General features: G+C 39.3%; 1 protein-coding gene across 7 annotated transcripts in view; it reads left to right on the top strand.

Moving 5' to 3' along the window:
* Positions 1-360: 360 nt before the first annotated feature.
* The window catches only part of LOC139749847 (tudor domain-containing protein 7-like), a 406719-nt gene continuing 393609 nt past the window's right edge, over positions 361-13470 (top strand). For 5 of the 7 annotated variants that reach the window (XM_071664170.1, XM_071664167.1, XM_071664165.1 and 2 more), the window contains exons 1-3: positions 361-394; positions 7380-7846; positions 7979-8067. In XM_071664170.1, coding sequence (XP_071520271.1) covers positions 7738-7846; positions 7979-8067 — 198 coding nt within the window. In that variant the 5' untranslated portion in view covers positions 361-394; positions 7380-7737. Of the gene's footprint in view, positions 405-7379; positions 7847-7978; positions 8068-13470 lie in introns of all 7 variants that reach the window. The other 2 variants (XM_071664166.1, XM_071664168.1) reach the window with 2 other exon arrangements.

Genomic DNA, 13470 nt, shown 5'->3' with positions numbered 1-13470 from the left:
TGGGACACAACTTTTTGTTTGATTTACTTTCGGATTTTTTTTACGCTGAATAAGGACTGTCGTGGACTATGAGGAACAAAATTACGTGCTGAATGGTCCAGTCATCACTACTGAATCTCTGTTTTAAAGACTGGTGAAACTGGTGTGATATCGAACACTTGAAAATTTCTTTCGTTTCAGCATTGTTGGCAGTATGTAAACAAATGAGCAACAACATTAACCATACGTTTATTAACTTGGATAGAAAAACAAATAATTATTATTACGAGAGACATTACCAAAATTATGAATAATAAATTTGTTTCAAATTAGAATAGTTCATGAAAAGTAATACCATAGCTCCTCATTTGATAATACTTTGGTCTTCGTCTGACTAGCAAACGGAGTACGACAGGTGCGATACGGTCCGTCTTGTTTTACAGAATTTCCCACGTTTGACGGGTTGATCAAGTTCAGGAACCAGCCTGCCTGTCATTGAATACATTTTTCTTAAGTGTGAAGTCCCATCAGTTTAGAGAATGGCATGTGTTCCGAGACATAAGTGTTGGAATGTACGGTATGTCATTCATGTGGACAGCTGATCGCAACATCATAATAATCTCATCCTGGGATGTCTCCGAGATGTTAACTACCAGTTTTGACAGTTTCTGACCACCGGGTCACCCTGTGGGATATAAAGACGGTGCCACAGTCGTCTTGTAAGGTCTGTCAGTGAGTCTGAGGAAGTTGAGGTAGATGATAAGAGTTCTATGGGCCGGAGTTCGTGATAAAATGTAGAGAAAGTTGTGTGGGAGTGGCTCGGTAAGTGATGCCATAGGCTAATGCAGCACTTTGAAGGATCCAGCTGTTGTAGACTAAGGCCGTAGGCTTTACCTTCTCAGAAAGTAAATTTTCATAGCGTAAAGAGGGTTTTTATCATGTGTGCATATGAATTTGGGAATGTGGACCTGAAAAAGAATGCTTAAATATTTTTGATTCTGTAAGCACATTCATTTGCAGTCTTGATGTATTTTTGTACAAGTACTTGAAATGGCAACATTTTGTGATACAAGTGTGTGCATTATCAGAAGTTGCACAATACCCCGAGTGTCAAGCAGAAGTTGGCCGTCACTTTGGCTTTTAATACTTGTTGCCGACACTTGGCCCCTACTGTACTGAAACTCTGGCCCCTGCTGTACTGACTCTGGCCCCAACTCTACCTACACTTTGGCTCCTATCGACCATCACTTTGGCCCACCCTTCTTACACATCTTCTATGTTCCACATGCTTCATTGCTTTTGAAGATGTGTATATTGTTTCAGCATGACATTTATTGTGGTATAGATATATTTATATTATCATTATGATATCTACCCTTATGGATTGGGGACCATTACTATTATTACCACAGTATTGTTTAGTGGTGATAGCTTGTTTGATGATTTATTCAACTTCATTACTTATAGACACAAAAAAATATGTTCAAAGAAATCTATAAACAAGTGAAATGATAAACTGATGTCATCCCAGTAATCTCTGCCTACCCGTATCATTGAGGTGCCTGTCATAAGTGATGGTATGTGGTGATGATGAGACAATTATATCTTGTTAGATGATTTATTAAGCTTCAGTAGTCAGTTCATACTTGGACACACACAAAAAAAGTTATTGGCTCATCTCAGCCCATCTTTATCAATGATTTGAATCATTGCGTTATTGTAGATGATGATGATTGATAACTAGTTCAGCAATTGATTCAGGTTCAGTAGTCAGTACCTACATAGATACACACACAGAAGAAAAACTTTAATGATTATCTTGGTTATTCTCAGTCTGCCCTTATCATTAACAGTACTATGTTGAGTGATGATAAGATGGTGATTGATAGCATGTTCAGTGATTTTTTCAACTTTATTTAGTCAACACATAAATAGACACAAGCATGAAATATATCTGTTAACATGAGATCTTGGCTCAACCTTATTATTAAACAAATTAAGTGATGATGAGTTAAGGATTGACAGCTTATTTGATGGTTTGTCACATACACTCCCACTATGTATATAACCCATGGAGATGTAGAACGTTGTAAAGGAAAAGTAGCAGGATGGGCGCTGGTGTCAGTAAATGTTAAGGGACAAACTATCGGCACTCAGTAAATATGAAGGGATGACTTGCTGAGGAGGGTTGAAGTGTCTGCCATCCTTACCCAAGATGGGAAGAACTGTAGTTCTTACAAATATCTTAGATGTAAGATTTTATGAGTTTGTGTAGGCTCAGTTTGATAATTCCCCATGTCTGGCTTGTACTCATCAAGTTAGGCTGTCAATTCTTTGTAGTATCGACATTTATTATGCATGATAGGTCATTACCCTCAAATACATTTCATAAATGAAGAAATTTTGGTAAAACTCTATTTTAGCTCTCTATAAAAGCTAACTTTAAGAAGTTGTTACTTGTATTTTAGGTGCTTTACATAGCATGTTGTGATTACAGAAATGCTATTGGAGTACTGATATATCTTATTTTTCATATTAAACTATATTAAGAATGATAAGGCAATAGTTGTATGTCAGGGGAAAGTGTGGAGCTGCTTAATGTAAAGTAGTTGATACACTTGTAAAAAATCAACAGAACCAGTGAGAACTTCAAGTAACTTCCATAAGTCAACTTGTATTAAGAACAGTAAGGCAATAGGTGTGTATGTCAGGGGAGACTGTAAAGCTGATTAATGTAAAACTTGTTGATATGCTTGTAAAAAATCAACAGAACCATTAAAAACCTCAAATAACTTCTGTAACAGTCAAGACTTATCAAATGTCCAATATTTTCTTTGAAATACATCACCTATATTCATGAAAATGCTCCATTAACTTGATGCAGACTGTTGACAAACAGACAATACATTGGGCATCCAAGCAGTTCTAAGCAGATGAATATGGTGTGTTACAACAATTTTGGCTTTTAGTTCAGGTATTTGTAAGTTATTTTGATAATTTACGTTTACATTAATAAATCTGACATTTTCCGTGGGGCACATAACCCGTATTTCTTTGTTATTGTTCAGTAAAATACTCCAAATCATACTTCACAACTTTTATTGTATTTTCTAAACGGTTAGTATTTCAGGGCATGATCAGGCAATGTTCAAGGATGTCAGCAGTGAAAAGTTGATTTAAACGATTTGCCTCCGGAAGTTTTGACCTGTACATAAGTTCATTGGATTTTTTCTTAAGAATGATAGGTTTCTGGTTTGAAAAAAAGATAAAGTTAAAATTCTCTTTACCTGATAAGATTTTTTAATGATTTACATTAGATAGATTTTTATCCTTTTTTGTAGCAATCATTATATCCATTTTTATTCTCTTCTGTAGCATTTATAGCAGATGATATGTGTTGCGAGGCGTGGGCTATGGATAGAGTTGTGTGCAGGAGGGTGGATGTGCTGGAAATGAGATGTTTGAGGACAGTGTGTGGTGTGAGGTGGTTTGATCGAGTAAGTAATGTAAGGGTAAGAGAGATGTGTGGAAATAAAAAGAGCGTGGTTGAGAGAGCAGAAGAGGGTGTTTTGAAATGGTTTGGGCACATGGAGAGAATGAGTGAGGAAAGGTTGACGAAGAGGATATATGTGTCGGAGGTGGAGGGAACGAGGAGAAGTGGGAGACCAAATTAGAGGTGGAAAGATGGAGTGAAAAAGATTTTGTGTGATCGGGGCCTGAACATGCAGGAGGGTGAAAGGCGGGCAAGGAATAGAGTGAATTGGATCGATGTGGTATACCGGGGTTGATGTGCTGGCAATGGATTGAATCAGCGCATGTGAAGCATCTGGGGTAAACCATGGAAAGTTGTGTGGGGCCTGGATGTGGAAAAGGAGCTGTGGTTTTGGGCATTATTGCATGACAGCTAGAGACTGAGTGTGAACGAATGGGGCCTTCGTTGTCTTTTCCTAGCGCTACCTCGCACACATGAGGGGGGAGGGGGATGGTATTCCATGTGTGGCAAGGTGGCGATGGAAATGAATAAAGGCAGACAGTGTGAATTGTGTGCATGGGTATATATGTATGTGTCTGTGTGTGTATATATATGTGTACATTCAGATGTATAGGTATGTATATTTGCGTGTGTGGACGTGTATGTATATACATTGTGTATGGGGGTGGGTTGGGCCATTTCTTTCGTCTGTTTCCTTGCGCTACCTTGCAAACGCGGGAGACAGCGACAAAGCAAAATAATAAAAAAATAAAAAATATAATGTGTTTTTTCCATATAACTTAAGTTTCTCACAGAGTCTCAGAGCAGAAGGAAATTGTAGGAAAAGTAATGGAAACCTATCCAAACCCAGTATGTAGAAGTCATAATTTGCATTATCTGCTTTAATTTAAGCTTAACATAGTGTAGGCTCACCTAAGTAAATCTAATCTCGATGTGCTCCTATATTGGAATTTTGCAGGTATACAAGTATTATGCATTTTGGGAATGATTGTACGGAAGGAGGGTGAAGGACTTGAAAATGAAATGCTTGAGGACAGTATGTGGTGTGAGGTGGTTTGATCGCATAAGTAATGAAATGGTGAGAGAGAGGTGTGGAAATAGAAAGATTGTTGTTGAGAGAGCAGAATAAGATGGATTGTAATGGTTGGGACATAAGGAGAGAATGAGTGAGGAATGATTGACAAAGAGGATATATGTGTCAGAGGTGGAGGGAAGAAGGAGAAGTGGGAGACCAAATTGGAGGTGGAAGGATGGAGTGAAAAGTTTTTGAACGATTGGAGCGTAAACGTATAGGAGGATGAGAGGCTTGCAAGGAATAGAGTGAATTGGAATGCTATGGTGTAACAAGGTTGATGTGCTGTCAATGGACTGAACCAAGGCATGTGAAACATCCTGGACAATCCATGGAAAGGTCTATGGGGCCTGGATGTGGATAGGGAGCTGTCGTTTTGGTGCATTACGCATGACAGTTAGAGACAGTGTGAACATATGTGCGGTGGGGTGGTGACGGGAATGGATGAAGGCAGCAAGTATGAATATGTGCATGTGTATATCATATGTCTATGTATGTATATATATGTATATGTTGAAATGTATAGGTATGTATATGTGCGTGTGTGTGCATTTATGCTTATACATGTGTATGTGGGTGGGTTGGGCCATTCTTTCGTCTGTTTCCTTGCGCTACCTTGCAAACACGGGAGATGGCGATTAAGTATAATGAAAATGTGTGTGTGTGTGTGTATATATATTTTTGATTATTCTTATACTTTGTCGCTGTCTCCTGCGTTAGTGAGGTAGCGCAAGGAAACAGACGAAAGAATGGCCCAACCCACCCACATACACATGTATATACATACACGTCCGCATGTGCATATACATACATGTCCACAGATGCACATATACATACCTATACATTTCAACATATACATACATACACAGACATATACATATATACACATGTACATAATTCATACTTGCTGCCTTTATTCATTCCCGTTGCCAAAACACCACTCATGAAATGACAACCCCCTCAGGTGCGCGAGGTAGCGCTAGGAAAAGACAACAAAGGCCACATTTGTTCACTCTCAGTCTCTAGCTGTCATATATAATGCACCGAAACCACAGCTACCTTTCCACATCCAGGCCCCACAAAACTTTCCATGGTTTTCCCCGGACACTTCACATGCCCTGGTTCAATCCATTGACAGCACATTGACCCCGGTATACCACATTGTTCCAGTTCACTCTATTCCTTGCATGCCTTTCACCCTCCTGCATGTTCAGGTCCTGATCACCCAAAATCTTTTTCACTCCATCCTTCCACATCCAATTTGGTCTTCCACTTCTCCTTGTTCCCTCCACCTCTGACACAGATATCCTCTTTGTCAATCTTTCCTCACTCATTCTCTCCATGTGACCAAACCATTTCAATACACCCTCTTCTGCTCTCTCAATCACACTCCATTTATTACCACACATCTCTCTTAGCCTTTCATTGCTTACCTGATCAAACTCACATCACACCACATATTGTCCTCAAACATCTCATTTCCAACACATCCACCCTCTGCACAACCCTATCTATAGCCCATGCCTCGCAACGATATAACATTGTTGGAACTACTGTTCTGTAAAACGTACCCATTTTTACTTTCCGAGATAATGTAATCGCCTTCCACACATTTTTCAATGCTCCCAGAACTTTCGCCCCCTTCCCCACCCTGTGACTCACTTCCACTTACATGGTTCCATCTGTTGCTAAATCCACTCCCAGATATCTAAAACACTTCACTTCCTCCAGTTTTTCTCCATTCAGACTTACCTCCCAATTGACATGTCCCTCAACCCTACTGTACCTAGTAACCTTGCTCTTATTCACATTTACTCTCAGCTTTCTTCTTTCACACACTTTGCCAAACTCAGTCACCAGCTTCTGCAGTTTCTCACCCGAATCAGCCACCAGCGCTGTATCATCAGCGAACAACAACTGACTCACTTCCCAAGCCCTCTCATCCACAAGAGACTGTATACTTGCCTCTCTCTCCAAAACTCTTGCAGTCACCTCCCTAACACCCCCATCCATAAACAAATTAAACAACCATGGAGACATCATGCAACCCTGCCGCAAACCGACATTCAATGGGGACCAATCACTTTCCTCTTTTCCTACTCGTACACATGCCTTACATCCTCGATAAAATCTTTCACTGCTTCTAGCAATACCTCCCACACCATATATCTCTTAATACCTTCCACAAAGCATCTCTATCAACTCTATCATCTGCCTTCTCCAGATCCATAAATGCTACATACAAATCCATTTGTTTTTCTAAGTATTTCTCACATACATTCTTCAAAGCAAACACCTGATCCACACATCCTCTACCACTTCTGAAACCACACTGCTCTACCCTAATCTGATGCTCTGTACATGCCTTCACCCTCTCAATATAATTTCCATATAATTTCCCAGGAATACTCAACAAACTTATCCTTTTTTTATTATTATTCTTGCACATACACCTATATATGCCTTTCTTTCATATTTGGTCTTGGTTTCCTATGTTAGTGAGCTAATGCCAGGAGATGAAGAAAAGGCCTTATTTTCTTGCATCCTTTCAGTACCATTCATTTGTAAGGCATTAAAACCAGAGGCCTCCAATCAGAAACTGTGCTTCACAGACCTTCTTGCATTTTCCTCTAGGCGCTTCATGTTCCCTGGTTCAATCATTGATAGTACTTCAACCCCAAAATACAACACCTCTGTTCACTATTCCTGAGGATGCCTTTCACCCTCTTGCATGTTCAGGCCCCTTGCACTCAAAATCTATTTCACTCCATACATAGATACATGGATATATGTTAGCCTTTATATTTATATACTATTTTATTTTCATTTTTTCAGGACACAAGATGAAGTGAAGTGTTGAGAAAAGTTCACCCTGCCCTTGTAACTACAGTCAGCAGATTGTAGTTAACACAGTGCTTATTTGCTACCAGTCAGTTTTCGAAGACTAGTGTTAAGGTAGTGACTTTATTATTTACGAATATATATAAATTTTTTATAAAATATATAAATGTATCCAAAAAAATCACTGAGCCCAAGCAGAAATCAAAATACATGTGGCATCTAGAATATGGTGTATTGGAAATTCCTTTCTAAGGAACCAAAAAGCATTAGATATAAATTACGAATGTAAGATTGATTCATTAGACATTATTGTGCAGACTGCATTTGAATTTGGTAACATATCCTCATAATAATGGCGGATTACACACCAGAACAAGAGAAACTTCACCAAGAAGTGACAAAATGTCTGAAGGCAGTTCTTACCTCAGTTGGTGGGGAGCTGCATATGAATAAACTTAACAGTAAGTTCAGCATTGCAGTATTAAGTTAATTGTCAGAACTGTGATAGCTTATTGATATACTTGCAACAGGCTTTTTATATACACAAGAAACTTAGTATTTTTTTTATATTTTTTATAACCATTAATTTTCAGTGGAGTACAAGAAAGTGGTGGAAAAGGACATCCCATATAGGCAGCTGAATCATGGTACTCTGGCAAGTTTTCTTCAGTCTATTCCCACAGTAAGTGATCATACATGTTTACTTCTTGCTCGAATGATAGCAAACTTATGTATAAAACCCCTGTAATGTTTGATTTTATGGGGCATATTTTTTTATTTGAACAAGAGATGAGCAGTGAGGATTCATGAAAAGATATGATGGCGTGGATTAATAAGTTTTATATGTTAATTGCACCGATCACAGAGTAGATTACTCGTCAAGGCTGAAAAATGTAAAGAGTTTGAGTAATAGTCATTGGTATGGAATGGAATTTTATCACTGAGTGTGACCCATAGCGTGCTTATATTGTTGACCATTATGTGTATTTGTATGAAAGGGCTAGTAAAGTATTTTCATTTGAAGCAAAGGGTTTGAACATTACTGAGTCATTTATCTCACTGACTTGGTTAAATCTTGCACTTTAAGATGATATGAACTGCATAAAAAGTGAAAAAGTGTTATTTTTCAGTATAATAAAGTAATGCAGCCATGTTGTATCTTTTATATCTATAAACAAAGTAAGCAATGCTTATAGAAGCATAATTTTGTAATGATATGGTTCAGTTGATTATTGATCGTATGGAAAATATTGCTTGATTACTAAAAGGCTTATACATGCATCCCATACATAATGGAGTAATTACATTCATGAAAGTTGACCATCAAGTGGATTTCCTGTAAGAGGAACTCATATTCCCTTAGAGTCTCATTAAACAGTTGCAGATAAAGTCATATTGGAAAAATTTTGGTCTTTAGTCAGAAACAAACCTTTCTCTTAACATGCATATGTTGGTGATATTCATGATGATATTTAAGATAAGGGAGGTAGATGAATGTAATAAGAAAATTTTCAGGAGTAACTATTATGTTCATAGTGTCATTGGCACTTTACCTCAAATCTGGTCTTCAGTTCAGGAACTTGAGCTATTTATTGTCGCAGGCTCAGAGCCTGAGGTTATTCCTAATATGGTCCTTTTCAAAAATAAGGCAAATAAATCTTGATTATCACTCAGCATTACCATTACCCAATGAATATGACAATACAGAAGTACCTTGCCAAACATTGGGGTTATGTTCCTGGAAGCCCCTATTGTTGGCAAAATCATGATTGGCAAGGTACAGGATCTGTGGGAAGTGGGGGTTAAGGAAAATGATTCTTAAAATAAATACTTTGTCCTATAATGAATACTTCAGGATTAAAAATGAACGTGTTATATTTAAAAAAACAACAAACATTCATTATTTGTTTAGATATTCAAAAATAGTATAGATATTGCTTCCTGGAATACCTCCCATTCTTCACCCACTCTCCTCACTTCATTTTGCTCTTACCTATTGCCATTCTACATTCAGTCTCTTCTGGTACTTCCTCTCACAAGTCTCCTTTCCAAGCTCACTTACTCTCACCACTCTCTTCTCCCCAACATTGTCTCCTCTTTTGAAAACCTCTACAAATCGTCGCCCTTGTCTCCACAAGATAGTGATCAGATATCCCACCAGCTACCCCTCTGAGCACATTTACATCCAAAAGCCCCTCTTTACATGCCTATCAATTAATATGTAATCTGTTAATGCCCATTGACCATCTTTTGTCTTCTTATACATATACTTGTCTATGTCTCTCTGTAAACTAGGTATTTCCAGTCACCAGTCTTTTTTCAGTGCATAACTCCACAAGCTCTTCATCATTTCCATTCATAACACTGAATACCCCAAGTGCACCAAATATACACTCAACTGCTGCATTACTTACCTTCGCATTTAAATCTCCCATCATTAAAACATGGTCTTGTGCATCAAAACTGCTGACACACACACTCAGTTGCTCCTAAAACACTTGCCTCTCATGATCTTCCTTCTCATGGCCAGATGTATGATTGCCAGTAATCACCCATCTCTCACCATCCACTTTCAGTTTTACCCACATCAATCTAGAATTTTCTTCCTTACTCTCTATTGCACACTCTTGCAGCCCTATTTCAGGAGTGTTACTTCTTCCTTAGCTCTTGTTCTTTCACCATCCCATGACTTTACTTCCAAGACAATTCCAAACCATTCTTCCCCTTTATCCTTGATCTTTATTTCAGTCAGAGCCAGAACATCCAGGTTTCTTTCCTCAAACATACTACCAATCTCTCCCCTCTTTTCATCTTACATCTATTCGCATTTAGACACCACAATCTGAGCCTTCGAGGAGGGTGAACTCTTCCTGCTTAGCTCCTTCTGTTTCTTCATTTCGAAATTAAAATGCAAGAAGGGAAGGATTTCCAGCCCCCGTTCCTGCCCCTTTCATTTGCCTTTTTCAACACACGGGGAATATCATATTTTATTTGTTATACTTGTTTGCTGTTTCCATGGTTCATGAGGTAGTGCCAGGAAACAGACTAAGAAAGATCCATCCACTCATATACACACACATATATATGCATACACACACACACACACACACACACACATATATATATTATTTTATATTTTATTGTACTTGATCGCTGTTTCCCGCGTCAGCAAGGTAGTGCCTGGAAATGGACAAAGAAAGGATATACACTTGTATATGCGTAAACAACAACATATATATATATATATATATATATATATATATATATATATATATATATATATATATATATATATATATATATATTTTATATTATTATTTTATTATACTTTGTCGCTGTCTCCCGCGTTTGCGAGGTAGCGCAATGAAACAGACGAAAGAAATGGCCCAACCCCCCCCCATACACATGTATATACATACGTCCACACACGCAAATATACTTACCTACACAGCTTTCCATGGTTTACCCCAGACGCTTCACATGCCTTGATTCAATCCACTGACAGCATGTCAACCCCGGTATACCACATCGCTCCAATTCACTCTATTCCTTGCCCTCCTTTCACCCTCCTGCATGTTCAGGCCCCGATCACACAAAATCTTTTTCACTCCATCTTTCCACCTCCAATTTGGTCTCCCTCTTCTCCTCGTTCCCTCCACCTCTGACACATATATCCTCTTGGTCAATCTTTCCTCACTCATTCTCTCCATGTGCCCAAACCATTTCAAAACACCCTCTTCTGCTCTCTCAACCACGCTCTTTTTATTTATTTATTTATTTATGAGTGAGGAAAGATTGACCAAGAGGATATATGTGTCGGAGGTGGAGGGAATGAGGAGAAGTGGGAGACCAAATTGGAGCTGGAAAGATGGAGTGAAAAAGATTTTGAGAGATCGGGGCCTGAATATGCAGGAGGGTGAAAGGCGTGCAAGGAATAGAGTGAATTGGATCGATGTGGTATACCGGGGTCGACATGCTGTCAATTGATTGAATCAGGGCATTTGAAGCGTCTGGGGTAAACCATGGAAAGTTGTGTGGGGCCTGGATGTGGAAAGGGAGCCGTGGTTTCGGTGCATTATTGCATGACAGCTAGAGACTGAATGTGAACGAATGGGGCCTTTGTTGTCTTTTCCTAGCGCTACCTTGCACACACGAGGGGGAGGGGGATGTTATTCCATGTGTGGCGAGGTGGTGATGGGAATGAATAAAGGCAGACTGTGAATTGTGTACATGTGTATTTATGTATGTGTCTGTGTGTGTATATATATGTGTACATTGAGATGTATGGGTATGTATATTTGCGTGTGTGGACGTATGTATATACATGTGTATGGGGGGGGGTTGGGCCATTTCTTTCGTCTGTTTCCTTGCGCTACCTCGCAAACGCGGGAGACAGCGACAAAGTATAATAAAAAAAAAAAAATACATCTCTCTTACCCTTACGTTACTTACTCGATCAAACCACCTCACACCACACATTGTCCTCAAACATCTCATTTCCAGCACATCCATCCTCCTGCGCACAACTCTATCCATAGCCCACGCCTCGCAACCATACGACATTGTTGGAACCACTATTCCTATAAACATACCCATTTTTGCTTTCCGAGATAATGTTCTCGACTTCCACACATTCTTCAAGGCTCCCAGTATTTTCGCCCCCTCCCCCACCCTATGATCCACTTCCGCTTCCATGGTTCCATCTGCTGCCAGATCCACTCCCAGATATCTAAAACACTTCACTTCCTCCAGTTTTTCTCCATTCAAACTCACCTCCCAATTGACTTGACCCTCAACCCTACTGTACCTAATAACCTTACTCTTATTCTCATTTACTCTTAACTTTCTTCTTTCACACACTTTACCAAACTCAGTCACCAGCTTCTGCAGTTTCTCACATGAATCAGCCACCAGCGCTGTATCATCAGCGAACAACAACTGACTCACTTCCCAAGCTCTCTCATCCCCAACAGACTTCATACTTGCCCCTCTTTCCAAAACTCTTGCACTCACCTCCCTAACAACCCCATCCATAAACAAATTAAACAACCATGGAGACATCACACACCCCTGCCGCAAACCTACATTCACTGAGAACCAATCACTTTCCTCTCTTCCTATACGTACACATGCCTTACATCCTCGATAAAAATTTTTCACTGCTTCTAACAACTTGCCTCCCACACCATATATTCTTAATACCTTCCACAGAGCATCTCTATCAACTCTATCATATGCCTTCTCCAGATCCATAAATGCTACATACAAATCCATTTGCTTTTCTAAATATTTCTCACATACATTCTTCAAAGCAAACACCTGATCCACACATCTTCTACCACTTCTGAAACCACACTGCTCTTCCCCAATCTGATGCTCTGTACATGCCTTCACCCTCTCAATCAATACTCTCCCATATAATTTACCAGGAATACTCAACAAACTTATACCTCTGTAATTTGAGCACTCACTCTTATCCCTTTTGCCTTTGTACAATGGCACTATGCACGCATTCCGCCAATCCTCAGGCACCTCACCATGAGTCATACATACATTAAATAACCTTACCAACCAGTTACCAACCAGTCAACAATACAGTCACCCCCTTTTTTAATAAATTCCACTGCAATACCATCCAAACCTGCTGCCTTGCCGGCTTTCATCTTCCGCAAAGCTTTTACTACCTCTTCTCTGTTTACCAAATCATTTTCCCTAACCCTCTCACTTTGCACACCACCTCGACCAAAACACCCTATATCTGCCACTCTATCATCAAACACATTCAACAAACCTTCAAAATACTCACTCCATCTCCTTCTCACATCACCACTACTTGTTATCACCTCCCCATTTGCACCCTTCACTGATGCACGAGACCGGGTTATAGTGATGGGTGATTTGAATGCAAAGGTGAGTAATGTGGCAGTTGAGGGAATAATTGGTATACATGGGGTGTTCAGTGTTGTAAATGGAAATGGTGAAGAGCTTGTAGATTTATGTGCTGAAAAAGGACTGATGATTGGGAATACCTGGTTTAAAAAGCGAGATATACATAAGTATACTTATGTAAGTAGGAGAGATGGCC

Source organism: Panulirus ornatus, chromosome 8 (assembly GCF_036320965.1).
Source record: "Panulirus ornatus isolate Po-2019 chromosome 8, ASM3632096v1, whole genome shotgun sequence".
NCBI lineage: Eukaryota > Metazoa > Arthropoda > Malacostraca > Decapoda > Palinuridae > Panulirus > Panulirus ornatus.
The sequence above is the reverse complement of the archived record's forward strand: the minus strand, read 5'-3'. Positions and strand labels throughout refer to the sequence as shown.